This window comes from Strix aluco, chromosome 21 (assembly GCF_031877795.1).
Source record: "Strix aluco isolate bStrAlu1 chromosome 21, bStrAlu1.hap1, whole genome shotgun sequence".
Classification (NCBI taxonomy): Eukaryota; Metazoa; Chordata; class Aves; order Strigiformes; family Strigidae; genus Strix; species Strix aluco.
The window spans coordinates 1393013-1410094 of record NC_133951.1 but is presented as its reverse complement, the minus strand read 5'-3'; the positions used below and the strand labels follow the sequence as shown (position 1 = coordinate 1410094).

General features: G+C 39.6%; 1 protein-coding gene across 4 annotated transcripts in view; it reads left to right on the top strand.

The window, feature by feature from the left end:
• The window catches only part of OGFOD3 (2-oxoglutarate and iron dependent oxygenase domain containing 3), a 59999-nt gene that overhangs the window by 26742 nt on the left and 16175 nt on the right, over positions 1–17082 (top strand). For all 4 annotated transcript variants that reach the window (XR_012625914.1, XM_074846832.1, XM_074846834.1 and 1 more), the window contains exon 8: positions 5769–5892. Coding sequence is in view for 3 of the 4 variants with exons in the window: in XM_074846832.1 (XP_074702933.1) it covers positions 5769–5892 (124 nt within the window). In the remaining variant the exon portion in view is untranslated. The remainder of the gene's footprint in view (positions 1–5768; positions 5893–17082) is intronic.

Below are 17082 nucleotides of genomic sequence, written 5' to 3'. Positions count from 1 at the left end.
TATAACATAGAAGTTATTTTGTCATTTAGAAGCAAATCTGTTTCCATGAAGAAAATTTGTTTCCTTTGTAGAAGCTGCTTCTCTGTTATGGCACCCTGACAGTGCCTGTACATGATGGACAGCAGGCTAGATGTTTTGCTGTTTTTATCCATCTGTTTTGTGCACATTTTGTTTATTCTCTTGTAGGCTGGCTGTTCAGGGAGCAGATACACCAACTGATTGGCCTTGGCTTTTTCTAACCCCCACTGCCACCCTCCCCCCCAGCTTGAAAAAAACCAAAACAAACACAAAATGTGGTCTCTTAAACTTGCTATGCATAACCTAAACCTCAATAGTTTCTATACTGAATAACTGGGTACTCTGATTTCTGACAGCAGTGAAGAGATAATTTATCCTAGTTGGGGCAGTTACCAAACAGCTTGTTCATAATCACATAGAATTTGGCCCTGCCCAAAGATGTCATACCTGCTGTAAAATATGAAAATGTGACTTACGCTAAATTTCAAGGTATTTTCTGAGAGAAATATTGTTTAAATAACACTGGGACTTAAAACTGTAGCTTGTCCTGTTTATGTAAGTAGTGAACACTTTTCACTTCTGTAGCAGCTGACTTCTGCAGTAAGTTTGTATTGGGAAAGCTAAAGCATTCAGATCATTGAAGTGGTTTTGTCTGTGCCATAAACTTATGTTCCAGGTTTGATCAAATATATTCTGATGTGGTTATTTTCATTCTTGTTCAAGAGCATTCTCACAGTAAGGACTGCATGTCAATATGCCAACGTTGGGCCGGTGTCTCTGCTGTCGTGGCAGCAATGTTGCGTGCTAAGCTGGGAGCCTTGTGTGGATCAGTTCCCTTTCATTTTTTGGGGGGACCACAAGGGAACAGAACTTCTCATGCCCCCAGCCAGAGTGAAGGGGCTCTCAGAGTGCTGTGGAATAGAGACCTAGAGTAGAGTTCTTGTAAGTGCTTTTTGAGCTCATGACTTGAGGGTCCATTTCTCACTCTTTGGGCTTCACATAGAGCAAATGCTGTTGCCAGTGCAGAGGGTGTTGAAGAGAGATGGACAAGCCACTACGGGCTGGGATCATTCTTGTGGAAATGCCCCCGCTCAGTTGTTCATCCTTTCTCTAGGATAAAGGACTTCAGCTATTGCCAGATAATACAGTTACTTCTGTGGCTTAAATGGTAGCAGTTTGCATTGCCTAGTTGAAAATTTGGAGTTTGAACCAGGCTAATGATGCCTTAAATAGGGTCTGATAGAGATACATCCTTGACCCTCATGAAAGTCCAAATGTATCATTGCTACTGGACACTGGCTGCCTTCACTTCTGGTACATCATTCACTTGAATTGGTATCAGAGGATTAATTTGAATCCTTTCCTTGCTGCACAAGCAAGCCTCTAATTTTTCTCTCCTATTTAACTTCTGCTTGTGTGTCAAAAGGTCTGGTGGTATTTTCCCCTTAAGTGCAATTGGAACAGAGCTATCTGTGGATGTAGCATTCACACACATTTTCCAGGTCACAGCTTACAGAAAACGTTACAGTGTGTGGAGAATATATGTCTGCAAATAATTCTAGCCTACTACAGATGTACATGATGTATATCTGTATCTATATTGTTATGTGTTTAGAAAGAGGTAAAAAGATAAGTATTTACAGCTGATCAGGCTATGCAGGAGACTGAATTCAAATAGAAGGTCAGTAGGTCAGAAAATATTTCAGAGAAGGCTAAATAGGATAGACAAGTTGTGTAGCTTCACAGGTTTTCTTCAGTGCAGTCAGCCTGCCTTATATTTTAATTTCTCCAACAAACTAAGTTTCACTTAATGCTTCCAGACTGCAGTTGAAAGCAAGGAAAAAAAAACTCCACAGTGCTATTGATCTGAGGTAGGAAATACTTCCTGTAATAAGAGCAGTAGTAGTCTTGTGGCCTCCAAAGCAGGTGTGAATACTAGGGAGTTGAATGAAAGATCAATAAAACTTCGCATGTTAAATATTTTTCCAGCTGGATGCTTTTGTGTTGTATCATAAATTATGCTTTCCCCTTGTAATAGCAGAAATCACTTTATGTATTTCTGTATAATAATTAAATGGTGAAGGTTGTTTCTAGAAGACTTCAGGATTTTTTCCCTGCCTTTTTCCAAAAAAGGGTAAAATTAAGCCTTTGAAAAGTGAATCTGACACATTTTTTGTTTCGAAGTCTGACACTGGTTCAAAGACATAAGTCTCTTGGAGCACCCAAATACCCCTCTTGCCTTTTTCCCTATATTGGTGAGTCTATTGCAATTATATTTCTCAATCTGAATATCCTTGGTTTGGAAGATGTTAACTGCATAATGGAGTAGCACAGATCTATTGTGTCTGTAGGAGGCTTTTTAAAAAAAAATTATTCGGTTTTCAGTTACATAGGCATGGAAACCCTGAAATCACCCAAATGACTTCTTTAACCTTGTTGAATTTATAAGCATCTAAATCAAAGAGAGTGTTGGCTTAAGATGTGGAGTTTAATCTTGGATGGAATTTGTTTGGAATTGAGCCTTTCAAATGTCAAATGTCTGATTTAAAATGGAATTGCTGTTGCATGCTCAACTCTGACAGCAGTATAGCCTTACAACGTTCTCTAATAAAAGAAATGCAAGGAAAACAAACCAAAACTGATCTTATGGTGGAGCCTGACAATTCTGTGGAGGATGACAGGATCCTTGCCCAGGCAGGGGACTGCAGAAATCTTCAAGTCCCACATTGCTTCTATCGGAGCTATTCCAGGACTTCAGTCCAAATTTTCTTGATTTTTTTTTTTTTTTTCTTTTAGCCTAAACTTGTTCATGATCAGTTAAGCTATTTTTTTCCCCTCCTCCTATCCCCATGGATTTATAGGTAGAAATCATATCCCTTTTCAGCCTTTTTTTCTCTCTAAGCTGAAGAAGCCAAACTTTCAAGTCTCCTTACCTGCAATACGCTTTCCATCTCCCTAACCCTTCTAGCAGCCCTCTCTCCCCTGGCTGTTGAGGTTATCACTGATAGCTGCTAGAACAGATAGCAGCTCTTTTTTACTCTTCCCCTCATGTTGTTAGACATTTAATGAAAATAGATCAAAAGATCTTATTTCTGCTTTAGGACAGAACTGTCTTTTGAAATCTGAGGAAGTTTATTCTTGTGTCTACTCAAACCTGTTACCTCGGCTCACCTATAGCCCCTTGTAATTCAGAGACACGCTATTGATGTCTTACATCGTCTACTAAATAGATACTACCAATATACAGAACATTGGCAGTAGCTATCAAGGTCATTTTTGTGATTATCAGCACAAAGAGATAGGTAGAGGCTTACAGAAAAAGAACAGTTTTGACTCTTATTCCTGCAAGATATCATGCTAGACCTATGCTGATTGGAAAGTGAATACATGTTTGTATTTTCTTCTCAATGGAAAGCAGAGGGTGCTGTCCTACCTGTACACCTTTCTTAGTAACTGCAGGCCTATTGCATATTTCTACAACTGTTTAGTTGCATATAAACATGTGTCCCTCAAAACCCCAAGGGTGCCACACTGCAAAATGTGACTGGCTAATTCTGACAGTTGTATTTATAACAATAGCCTTTAAAGAAGTATCATATGAATATCGTTATGAGCATGTACCATTAAATGAGTTATGTTTGACTTATGTGGGTAAAGGGTGCTCAAAAAGAGCACATGAACTATATGAAGTATCAGGCTGAATGGAAATGCCTGCGTGGTTTTTTTTTATTGAATTGGTCATAAGGAGTTATAGAAACTTGATTTGCTGCACTGTGCCTGTATGGCTTATCATGTGGTTTTAATGACAGCTTTTCTTACATAGTTTGAATTTCTGGTTCAGTTATTAACCTTTCTGGTATTGGAAATTATTACCAGGGCAATAAATACATTTGCTACAGATGGGAGGCTTCCAGCATTCTAAGTAACTGAGTAGAACTTAGTGCCTCCTTTCCATAATGTTGCATTTCCCAGGCCTGGCTGCCTTCTGAGAGTAACAAACAAAACAGGAACAAAAAAGCTATTTTCCATTGCACGCTTGGTTCCTCAAATTAGTCATCTATAGAAATCAGATGTGTTTGGTTAAGCTAAACTGGTTTGTAGTCAGCTCTTAAAAGTTCCGCATTGGTAAAGCTACCTTGAGGTTGGAGAGTGCACTGATGGGTCACTGAAGGGTTCACAAAAACAATTTTAATGCATTGGACTTGCAAGTATGAGTAGAACTTATTCTCAAACTTCTTCACTATGCTAATTCCTTCACTGGCTGGAAGACTTCCTTAAACTGACTGGAAGTTTTATCACCAAATCCATTAATGGTGAAAATAGCTTTGCAAAGCTAATTTCATGAGGAGGGCTGTAGAATGGCTGTTCTGGGGTGCTGCAGTACCACGTGCTCATTCATTCCCATTTTTTGCCTTGTATTACTACAGAGGTTGGGGTAAATGTGGAGAGAAGGGGATCTCCGAAACATTTCTCTTATTCTTGTGATTCAGTGCAGCATATCACCAGATATGGCTTTTTTCCTTTAAGCCCTTATGGTCAAAATAATAAAATGAGTAAGAATGAAACTGTCTTCCTATTCCATCTGCTGCTATGTTCTCTTTAGTCATTGCTCTTACAGAATAATATGTACAACTGCTGTTGAGCCAGAATTTAACTGGCACTAATGAATGTAACTTAAAATTGAAAATATTTAGAAAACTTCTAAGTTTGGAAGTAGCACCTACCTCTAACAGTCACCAGGTCAGTCAAAACACTCTGCAAATGCTGTATATTTATACAGTACTACTGTGCTGCACACTTCACTGTTTGACAGTGTAATGCAGAACTTGATTGAGTTGTGATATATATTGTAAAGAAATTGGAGACTACAGCCATTGATTTTTTTTTAAGTATACTTTTAATTGTTGGTGACGTAGATATGAAAAGGAAACATTTTCAGAATCACCTAAACTCAGTGTTAAATATTTAGATAGCTTCACTCTGGGCAGTGATACATAGTATTTCTTTTCTTCATTTTCAACATACATATCAAGCAAAAATAATACTTTAAAAGGAAGGAAACCCACCTTGTTATACTTAAAAATGGCCTGTTTGGTCTGTAGGCTGAGAAGAAGCAGAGACTTTGAAAGTCACGTTTGAAAGATTTTAAACAAAACCTGTATGGAAAAGAGTGGAAGTTCATCCAACTAATGTGTGTTTACTTGGTCTGATTCACTGTAACCATGATGTCCTGCATGGTAGCTGGTGAAAGAGTGAAAGGTGAGGCTTCCAGAAACCTATAACCATGGTGGAATGGTTAGTCAAATGGTGGAATGAATTAGTCAAAGGCTGTTCTTGGGTCTCATTAACCTTATGGTGAAATCTTATCTTGACATAGTATAATTAGATGTGAGCCCTTCTGTATTTTTCATACAATGCAGAGGTGTAACCTCTGACACTATGTTGTTTTTTGCTAGCTGTTCAGTACACTTAGGATGATAGAAATCAATAAGAGCACTTCTAATTATGGAAAATGTAATAATAGAAATAATAAGCATAAGCACGCTAGTCTTGTATGTAGTGTGTGCATAAACAGAATAGACTAATAAACATATATTATTTCTATAAAAGAATGTTCTCAGCTTTCAGAGACCCCTTTATGAAATATGTGAAAATTGGAAAAACCACCAGATTCATCTGTGTAATTATTTGTGCTCTGCAGAGGTGAGAGTAGAATTTGGTAACATTTGGTCATGTTCTCTTGCTCCTAGGTAACTTATGGCTCTTTTGACTATACTTCACTGCTGTATCTCTCTGACTACACTGAAGATTTTGGTGGTGGACGGTTTGTGTTTATGGATGCAGGTTCCAACAAGACGATAGAGCCCCGGGCAGGTAAGAGTCTTGGTTTGCCTGCATTGAGGCAGACCAAATTGTGACACTTATTAACTGAGCGGGCTGGCGGATGTACTGGGACTTCGTTTGGTGTGTGGAATAATGTAGCATTTTGTCTTCAGATTGATTACGTAAAAAGTAAAGATTAAAAAGGTTAAAATGTGGCCACAGTTTGAAATATCTGGAGTTAAGCCACACAAAGTGATTTCCTTGAAAGCTGTAGGACTTAACTGCAATCCGGTTACGACAGCTTAGCAGGTCACTATGCCTCAAGAGCAAAGATAACTGTGACTACAACAAATCCAAAATAAAGCAATTTATTTTAGACTGTCTGGCCTGAAATTCCTTTGCTGTTCAAGGTGGGGCTTAATACCCTGTAATTGCCATGGGCTGGGTGTGAAGATGATTGATTACCACAGCTCTACTAACCTGCAGTAACGTGATGACCCACGGTAACTTGGTTATAAGTCCATAACTGCTTTCAGTAGATCTGACAGGGACAAGCATTCTGATGGCTGTCAGTTACAGCTGAAAAAAACCCCAACACCTTTCCTTTAAGGCTGGTTTAAGATTTTTTTGTAATAAGTGGATCATCTGAAACTAGAATTACTTTAGAGCAGTATGCCTAGGAAGAAAGAGCTCAGCCTCAACTCATCTGTCTGGCAGGTGAATACTGAGCTTACAGCAGTGTAACCTTTTATTATGCAAGACCAGTCACACTTTTGCAGAAAAGAAATCAAGGACAACTTTATATTCCTACTGTGTTCTGTCTTTTTTTTCAAGAGGGAAAAGATGGAAATTTACTTATATAAAGACAGCCTCAGTAATTGTCTGCTGACAGGCATTACCCCAAGCAGAACTGACTTCCGACTATTGCTGCCTGCAAACGAGGATGGGTGTGGAGTTTTTTTGATTTACGGATCATAGCAATCCACTCACCAGCAGTAATGCTGGTTTAGATAAACTCTGAGATTATCTGCATTCTGGGTTTGGTATCAAGAATTTTATGTTTGATTATTTTAGCTTTTATGGTTGGAAATCAACCCTAAACTGAAAGTATCATCTTTTGCAAAATGCTGCCACCAGTATTTTGAAAGGGAACACATTAAACTATTTCATTTCCAAATGCAATTCTAAGATTAACATGTTTTTACAGCTGTGGAAATCATAATTGAATTCTAGGTAGCTGGAAGGACAGCTGTCTCCTTGCACAGTACAGGGGCACTCAGTCCAACTGCTGTATGCAGTGGGCTCACAACTTCAGAAAGTCTGCAACTGTGAAATTGCTTTCATTCAGCCCCGTCTGGTTCATTTTCACGTTCTGCTGCAAGGTGTTTGCTCTTTATGTTGTTCTTGGGGAGGAAGGGGGAGCAAATGAAGTACAGAAAGATTTTTTTCTTTTTTTTTTCTTTTTTAACAGCACCTGGTTTTGGCCATTCCCTTTCACAGATATTCACAGTATGTGTGCCACAGAGCTGGTTAAACGTACCTTTTAAAACAAAACAAGGCAAAGCTTGTAGGGAAAGGGCCTTTTTTGGAAGACCAAATGTGCTACGTGTACGCGACAGAAAACTAAGTTTAATGCCAGTTACACCTTTCTAACACACTCCTCTGCCTAAACGCAGTTGTCAGGGGTCCCATGATTATGTCACTAGCTATGGTGCAACTACTAGCATCCTGTGAGATGAGGAGAAAAGCTTTAGAGGCGAAGCACAGTGTGAAGGCAATGGAACTTAGTTTTCCTCTTGCTGATAAAATGCGGCTTGTGAGAGAATGCAAACGAGGGAATGACCCCCGGGTGTTTGCTGCTGGTACAAGCTGATGCATTTTTCATGTTCAGAATGTTCCTTTGTGGTGTCTTTTCTCTCCTTCTCTTTTTGTGTGTGTTTTTGTTTTGTTTTATGCTGCTTCTGATCCTTTGTGCTTCTCTTGCCACTCCAACCCAACTTTTAAACCCACGTGTTGATAAGCTTTTATGCTTCTCATTTGTGAGATTCAGGCTTTTTTAGAGATGACTGTAGTAAACTGGTTGTAGTAGCTGGTTGGGTTTTAGTGCTTGACAGCTAATTTACCTTTTCTGTATTGCTAATGCCATTTCCATTCTAAAACCTGGCCCTTCTGATTGTCTTAAAGTTAGTCTGCATTTTGGGAACTTGGTGCTGTGTGCCAAAATGAGCACATTCCTTTTTCTATGAGCAGTAGTTTGCTAAAGTGTCAGGCTTTACAGTAGGGGACAGAAGGGCATTGTTACTGATGCAGCAGAGCAGAAAAGCAGTAATGTGACATACAAAAAAAGACAATTAAAAATAAAACACTGTGGGATTTCCTGTGTTTGGGAGTGCTGCCCAGGCCAGTGGCATTTCCGTTTTTAAGGATCAGTTTTAGCCAGACAGGGACAGGGAAAACTCTTTTGTTAGAAGTGGAGCCTGATTTTAAGACACTTATCACTCCTCTATGTATCACTGGTGGATTGTATAAGAAGTCTGTAAATTCCGATTCTCATGTGTTTGAGTGAAAGACTCTCAATATAATTTGTAGCATGGTCAATAACATTGCCTAGTTCAATTATTAACAAACACCTCTAGTTTTAAGAAGGAATTATAACATTAACCTAGAGGGTCTTGAGATTTTTTTTCTTTTTAACTGACATTAACAGGTCACCACTGTGATGCCAATTCACGTGTACAGACCTTCGGCTTATTCATAACCAAATGTGGCATTAAGGAACACATCTTTCTTGTACCCTGATGGGCTTCAGAAGTATATATGTGTCTTTTGACCTAAATCAGGACCTCTGTCTGCTGTGCAAAACTCACTGTACCATGAGTAAGAGTCCTTGGTGCCAAGTGAAACCCTACTTTAAAAGGAAAATGTCTTTTTTTTTTTTTTTTTTTTTGATAAAGAAACAGTTCTAAAGTACTATCTCTTGCTTTTAAATGGCTACATTATGTCAATTTTGGAAATAGATTTATTAGCATTTTGATTTCATCCTTTGCACCAGGGGGAGCTTGTTCAAGAGACAATGAAACAGAGCAACAGTTAGAATGAGGTTCATCAAAATGAAGCCCACAGCCCTTTCCACATTAACTTCCCTTTGCTGGCCTGAGACCTGTTTTAGTAATTTTGAATAGATACGGGAGGATTAAGAATAAATGGAAGACATCAAGGCATTCCTTTTTTTAATGATAAAATTTGTATACTTTCTGCTGCTACTAAATTTATCAGTGTAAACCATATTTAAAATGTCATCATTTTGGAGGGTCTTGTGTGAATTTGACTGGCGGTATTACGTTATAGACTTCATGATAAAAATGTAGATGAAACCCTACAGTTGCAATGAATTATCCATACCAGTTGTGTGTTACTTATTTGCATGTACAACTCTTAGTTTTAAGGTCAGCTTTGCTGCAGTTATTTTCAACTCACAAGGGAGTTTGTTCTTCATACAAGTTGCTTATTATATAAGGGTAGAAAGAAAGGTCATAATCACTTCTTCTGTGTTTGTGGAAGAAAATAATGTATGGTGCAAAATGAATTATGTGCATTGGAGAGTGAAATGTGACTCTTCCTTGAATATCAAACTTAGCATATTTTCATAGCTGTCAGAAGTGTCTGTTTCTGAAAGTGTAAAAATACTTGAGATGAAGGTATGAGCTATTTGGGAACTTGTGAAGTTGGTTTATTCTTCATTTAAAATGGAAAAAGTGTGCGCTCAAAGCCTGAGCCGTTAGTTTTTCTGCTCAGGTAAGGAAAAGCATACATTTAAAAACGCATGCGTAGCTTTCTCGTAGTGTGGGAACGGGCTTCAGGGTGTCTGTGTACATTTACTGAGGTAAGTGTAGCTTTACTGCAGTGGTTAGATATCACGTGACTCAAGATTCTGTTATCATGAGAGAAAGTGCAGTATTCCAAGTTATGTGGTGGGAATTTGTCATATCTTTATTTTACTGTGGTCTTTTAAAAAATCTATTTGGAGGAATTCACTACTAAAAGCTGAGGGAATGCAGCACAGCAACAGAAAGTGCAATGACATGAAAAGTAATTTCCAGATTCAGAAGTCCCACAACAGTGTTAACACAAGGTGTGAAAACTGTGTTTAAAGCATATATTTAGTAATCCATCTTGTATCATGGAATAGTGGATTTATTTGTTTTTTCCCCACTGATCAGGTAGTCTGATCTTTCTCTGCATTCAGTCTGCATCATCCAGATTCATTCTAGATCGTGATAATCTTCTGGCATTCCGTTCTTTAGTTTTGCTCCAATCAGTAAAACTGGAGGACATCTTGATGTTAAATCAGTAACAACTGAAAGTTGAGAATATTTTTTTAAAAAATCTGCAGAAGTAGCTGTCAGTCCTAGAGAAGAGTAAGTGGAGCCAGCATTAGCAGCTGCAGTAATAACCAGCTATGCAAAATTCATGGATTGTAGGACAGCAGTTCTTACTGATTTGCAATACTAATCACAGATTGCACATGGGACTGGTAAGATGACTGCGGAGAGAAATGGTAGGAAAAGGAGGACCTGTTGCAGTTGTGACAAAAATATCTAGAAAATAGCTCAATAGCTCCTTATTTCTTTGTAGAACTCTGAAGATTTTATTTTGCTTTCTGTTTTGTTTTCCATGGAAGGATAACTGTCTTCCAGACTCTGGTTTTGTATTCCAGTGCTGCTTGATGACAGGTTTATGATGACATTAAATTAAATAATATTTTAATTGGGCCCATAAAACAATAGGTACCTGGGAGGCACAGGCCAGACCTGCACTTAACATGGTGCTTATATGAATTACTTCATATAAAATATGCTGTCTTGTTGAGGGCATCTGTTACTGAGGACAGTAACGGTCACTTTACACTAGCTGGGCTGTTGAAAGGATTGAGGAGTGTTGGGGGAACAGGGAGCAAAACAGGTGTCTTGTGTTACAGTGCTCCACAGAGCATCGCAAAGCACTGTCAATATTGAGAATTGGCTTCTAGGGCTTTTTCCCCTGGTATAAAATACTTAGTTATAAATGAACATAGGTAGCGTGCACCTTATGTGCTTTTCATTGCTTGCTGCACAGGACTTTGTTTTATGTAATGGATATGCAGGCCAATATTTCAAGAATTTGATTTGATACTGCTAGACAAATACACAGCAAAGCTGGGGGTATAAAGAGGGAGCAGAGGAAGATCAGCTTCAACCAGTTGATGAAATTGGGGTAATGTAACAGGTAAAGTAAAACAAAATACCAAATTAACTGTAGCTGTGTTACACTGTATAGTTCAGTAATGATGTTTTGTTTCTTGGTTCCTCAGCTTTGTGAGTGTTAATGTCGCACACCGTAGGTGCTATCATGAAGTCTTCTTGTTTAAAGGCCGTTTTTTGAATAAGAAATGAGCAACAGAAGTTACCCTTGCATTTATACTTTAGCGATTTACTAAATGTAAGGATGAATTCCTTCTCTGTCAGAGGTCCAAAACCTAGATCTCAGGCATCCATGTGATTTGACTGCAGCTCTACTAAACATACAGTGTTTAGCAAGGTCAAGAAAAGTAAAATAGATGATCCAGAGGTATTTCATGTGATTGAAATTGCAACACTTTGTTCTTGGAGGCTTCTCTCGATGAGAACTTTTTGTAGGAATCCAATTTAGAAACCTTCTGCAACTGCCCGGAGTGCTCTCACATGGGAGAACAGAGCAGGCTGGGCCGTATGGGTTGGGTGAGGTTGAGCACTGAAGGGGAGAACTGGAAGACAGAGCAGAGGTGGTATCCCTGTCCTCTTGGCGGTAGGGAGAAGTAATGGAGCCAAAAGGCCTTGGTGAGACTCAGTAACTGATTTGGAGAGAGCACAGTTACGCAGTTTTCACTTCTAAATACTTCCCTAGGTTGTCACACCTTCAGGCATAATGTACAGGGTGGAAACTCCTGTTATTTTAAGCAACCAACTGTGCTGATAGGAGAGAAGCAGGCAGGGATTCTGTTGAAGTCTAAAAATGGTCATGTACTTTTGGTAGGAAATAATTAAGTTCACTTATTTTCTTTAAAAACTGTAATTTGGAAGTTTTCAGTCTAAGTACTTTTGAATTTAAAATAGAAGCAAGTCCTTTTAAAAATATTGATAATATTTCTACAAATTACAAGCCAGCTGTGAGAGAGTTCGCTGTGTGAATCGGTGATTTTATTTCTAACAACAAGTAATTTCTCTGTCAGGTAAATAAATTTGGGACAAGTTTGTAACTCAGCTTCATTAGATACCCATTGCAGGTTTTTTTTCTTTGAGGCAGTAGGCTTCTTTATGCCTCTGTGCTTGGCATATTATGTAGCAAAATTGTTTACAGAAGCTTGTGCCCTCTCTTCCGGCACCCTGCCTTCATCCCAGATCAGGGCACTCACAGATGCTGTCATTCCATGTTACTTTTGTGGGGTTTAGGTAAGGACTTGCTTAAAGCTCTTCCCATTAAACATTTATTTATAAGGAATTGAATAAGTATATCTGTTAAATAAGTTTTATTATGTGATTACAGAAAATATTATAATCAGATTATTTGCCTAATGATACGGTGATTTTTTTCTTGGACACTTTACATGAGAATGAATTAGCAATTAATCCTAAACAGATGACAAGGATGAGAACACAATTGTGTTTGTGCAGTTTCCCCGGCAGTGCTTCTGTCTTGGTGTCATTCAGCAGATGAGATACAGTTTTTCCTTCTTTGCCGAGTAACATTTAGAGCTGATAAATGTTAAGCAATCAAAGCTGTCGGTGCATAAGATGAAAGATGTTGAATAGATCTGTAGAGCCAAATAAACTGTTCGTGCTTCCCTTTAATCAGGCAGATAAGTAGCTTCATTTCCTTCTGAGCAGCAGCTCAGTCTTTCCAGTGCCCCCAACCAGCTGCCATGGACAGTGGATGGAGATGAGACCTCTTACACTCCCCCAGTCCTGCTTTGCATCCCTTCCCCGTCACTGGCACCAGGCAGGGGCAGCTCCTGCCCTTCCCTGGTGTTCAGCCACACAGTTCAAGCAGACCAAGGAGGAGAGTGAGGGGACAGTTATCATTCCCTTGCTTGCATGATTGACACATAATTTGAGGTTTCTCCTTGATGTTCTCATGACCTAAGGAGTTTACAAGGAAATTTGGCAGTGAATTAAACTATAGAAGGGCCAGAAGGATGCTTGCCAAGAAAGCAGAAGGGACAGTCTCCTGGTAGTATGAAGGGGCTTGGAATCTAGTGGTAAAACAGGCATGCAGCAAACAGAAAGTGCTTGCCAAAGTTGATATTAATGTGAATGGCCTGTTCCATGTGTAATCAGAATAACTGAGGTCAGAAGGCACCTCTGGAGGTCTGCTCCATGCTCCCTGCTCAAAAACCAAGCACAGGAGACAATGGGGGTAGCAAAATATATGTGCCTGAGACATACCTGGGAAACATCAGTATCTGAATGCTGCACTGATGTGCTAATGATGTGACCCCGCGCAACCTGATGGAACTCAGAAGTTGGATATAATTTAGAAGTTGGCCTTGACATGCTTGAGAGGTGGGCCTGTGTAAACCTCATGAAGTTCAACAAGGCCAAGTGCAAGGTCCTGCCCATGGTTGGGGCAATCCCAAGCACAAACACAGGCTGGGTGATGAGTTGATTGAGAGCAGCCCTGAGGAGAAGGACTTGGGGGGATTAGTAGATGGAAAACTGACTGTGAGCCAGCCAGAGAAAGCCAACCATGTCCTGGGCTGCATCAAGAGAAGTGTGGCCAACAGGGCGAGGGAGGGGATTCTGCCCCTCTGCTCCATTCTCCTGAGACCCCCCCTGCAGTGCTGTGTCCAGCTCTGGGGGCACCAACATCAGAAAGACACGGACCTGCTTGAGTGGGTCCAGAGGAGGCCACAAAGATGCTCAGGGGCTGGAGCACCTCCCCTGTGAGGACAGGCTGAGAGAGTTGGAGGGCTTCAGCCTGGAGAAGAGAAGGCTCCCGGGAGATCTTATAGTGGCCTTCTAGTATAGGCCTTATAGTGGCTACAGGAAAGATGGGGAGGGACTCTTTATCAGGGGCTGTAGGGATAGGATAAGGGGTAATGGTTTTAAACTGAAAGAGGGGAGATTTACATTAGATTAGGAGGAAATTCTTCCCTGTGAGGGTGGTGAGGCCCTGGCACAGGTTGCCCAGAGAAGCTGTGGCTGCCCCCTCCCTGGAAAGGTTCAAGGCCAAGGGGATTGGAACTAGATGATCTTTAAGGTCCCCTCCAACCCAAACCATTCTGTGATTTGAGAAAGTGAATTGGACCAGATGACGTCTTTAAGGTCTCTTCCAACCTAAGTTATGCAATGAATTTATAATATTAGAGGCATAACAATCTCAAAGTATTTTTTCTTACGAGCATTGTGGTATGTTAATATTTGTATGGCTCTCAAAGTCCTTTCATATATTCCTTACATGTTGTTATAATTTAATCTGGCATGCCTTAGTACCTTTTCTCTTGCCAGAGAGAACAATGGAGGATTTTTTTTTATAATACTTGTAAAACAGAACATGTGTTAACTACAAAGTATTGTAATGATGTTTACTAATTAATTTTCACAGTAACCTTGTTAGAATAGGTCAGTACTCACCTCATTTTAGAGACAAGGAAAAAAAATGAGAGAGTAAGTGGTTTTGTTGAAGTTGCAGTTAACACGTCAAGGGCATAGTTGTAATTGAAAATTGTTTCCTTTGTATATTCCTCCAATCTATATTGCCTCACAGTGCAGAGGTTAGGTAGCAAATTGTAGGCAGCTTGTTTATGGAAGTGCAACTGAATGTTAAAATTCAACGCGCTTAAAATCTCCTGAGAGCAAGCCTTATGTGAATACTGACATTTTTACTGTGATATATAGCTGAATGCGTAATTCCTTCCCACCTGTATGCTGCTTCTTGCGGTTGTTATATTTTCCGAGTACATCTAAAAAGAATTCATTGCTAAGGGCCAGTTATGAATGTGATTAAAACCTGGGAAAGCAAAAGCAGGGAAAAGCCAAAACTCATAGTTAATACATAGTTAATAGTTGAGTAATTAAATGGGACATAATTGCTGCATAGTGAAATATCCATTGCTTTTGCTGCTTGTTATGTATTATTCCTGAAAATAAGCATTGCTTCATCTAAATTAGGATCACATAAAATTCATAGCAGTGGAGCTTGTGACGGGCACTTCTATGTCTGCATGAAGAGATTTCTACAGATCTGTGCAAAAATCGATTCTCAAAAAATCAGGAGAATGAGTGGTTACCTCTAATACAATTCCTGTTTTTCACATCACAAGCTTTTCTCAGCCTGACAGCATTTAAGAGCTTGACTTGTGTCAGTGACACCAAAGACCAGGCTCAGTTTTGATGGATGCTGTGGTGCTGAGCTTGTTATCAGTTCCTTGTCCTAGGCCACTGTGAGAGGGTGCTGTATTTAAATGAGTTTGCACCTGAGCTTTCCATGACAGGAGTTCTTTCACCCCCAACACAGTTTGTCCTTTGCTTACTCTTAAGGTTTTTGAACTTGTGTGGATGCTTAAGGGCCACAGAAGGAAGGGACTGAGAAGCAGCTCCACCTGTGGATGAAGCTCTTGACTAATCTTAGTACAGAAGCAGAGCTGGAGGCGTATCTGTGAACTAGGGGAGCAACTGTATCACAGTAACACTTTCTGCAATCTGCAAGGAACAGAAGTTCATCAGCTAAGCTTTTATTGGACCAAACTACATCTTGAAACACTCTAACACAATGCTGGAAAGTAGGGAAAACACGGGAAGGAAGAGAAAACAAGTTGTACATTCAGATACTGTTGTCAAATAGAGATCAAAGAGATTGATTTGATTACTTCTGTTCCTGTGGAGATATGCAGGCAAGGTAATAGAAATAGGGTCCTGCAAGTCTTGAGGTTACCACAAATCTTTCCAATTCTTTGGTGTTTTGCTCTTCTAATAAGAAAGGTGAGAACAAGTGCGTATGTGTGGGAGGAACTTCCTCCAGCCCATTGTTGCACTCTTTCATGGGACCTACGCTGGAGTGCAGCTCACTCCCCTGGTACTAGACAGCCTCATGGAAATCTTGAAGCCAGTTGGGAATGGCTGTAAAGTTTTACAAGTTTTAAGTGCTTGGACAGAAAAGAAGAAAGATGATTGATAGAAGTGTCCACAAAATGTGAGTATTTTTAATACAGGGCTGTGTGTCCAAGTTTTAAAAGCACTAAATGCTTTGGTGTGCTGCACTACTGGCTGTGGTATGCTCTGCCTGATTGACTTCTTGTGGAATGGAAAGTGGAGGTGAGGAGGAGAGGATAGATAGTGAATGTGAGAGGGCAGCCAATGTTCCTTGTGACTTATGGATCTAAAACTCTTCCCTGAGGTTGAGGTACTGCTCAAAGCATCATGGAACTAAAGTGATGGAGTTTTTGGCATCTTGTAATGATTGGGGCAAATGAGTTCACAATCAGGATAAAATCTTTTTGGATTATAGATTTATCTCAGTGAAAAAACCCAAATCCTTTGGTTTTTTACCCTTGGCATGACTTCTAACCCCAGGACACCTCCATTCTAATCTTCATCCTTTAGAACGTAGTTTAGAGACTGGCCTCTTCCTGAAAGCTTAGAAGCATGGACCTCAAAACAGGAGCTGATCCAGTTGCTATTTCTTCCTTTCCAAAAGTTCATGCCTTAAGGACCAGGGATTAAACACTTTCTCTTTTCTGGTTAGATAATATACTATAAAATTGTATTGAGTAGTAGCTTGTGATCTCAAAAAAAGCTTACACTCTTACCAGTAAGTGTTCATAAATCAAACTGAAATTATGTGCCAGGAGGTAGTAGTCAAGATGTCTTTAGTGGAGCAGAAAAGCATGTTGGAAAGGGGGGGGGGGAGAAGAAAATGAAAAGACCAATTTGAGGCCATTGTTAAATAATGACAGAAAAGGACAAAGAAAATCAGATTAGAATTGTACACGCTTTCTCCTGAGCTTTTGCCACTCAAAAGTGTTTCATCAGGAAGCTATAAGTACATATGTACTTTTATCTGCAATGAATAGTTGCATAGCTATTTAACATTTGTACTACAACACTAATCTCTTATGAAGTTCAGCATTCACTCTATCAGTATTTCATAGTCTGGAGAGCTTAGTGGAACTGCCCTATACATGTCTTCCTCAGCACTCACAATGAGAGAAATCCTATCGCAGTACAT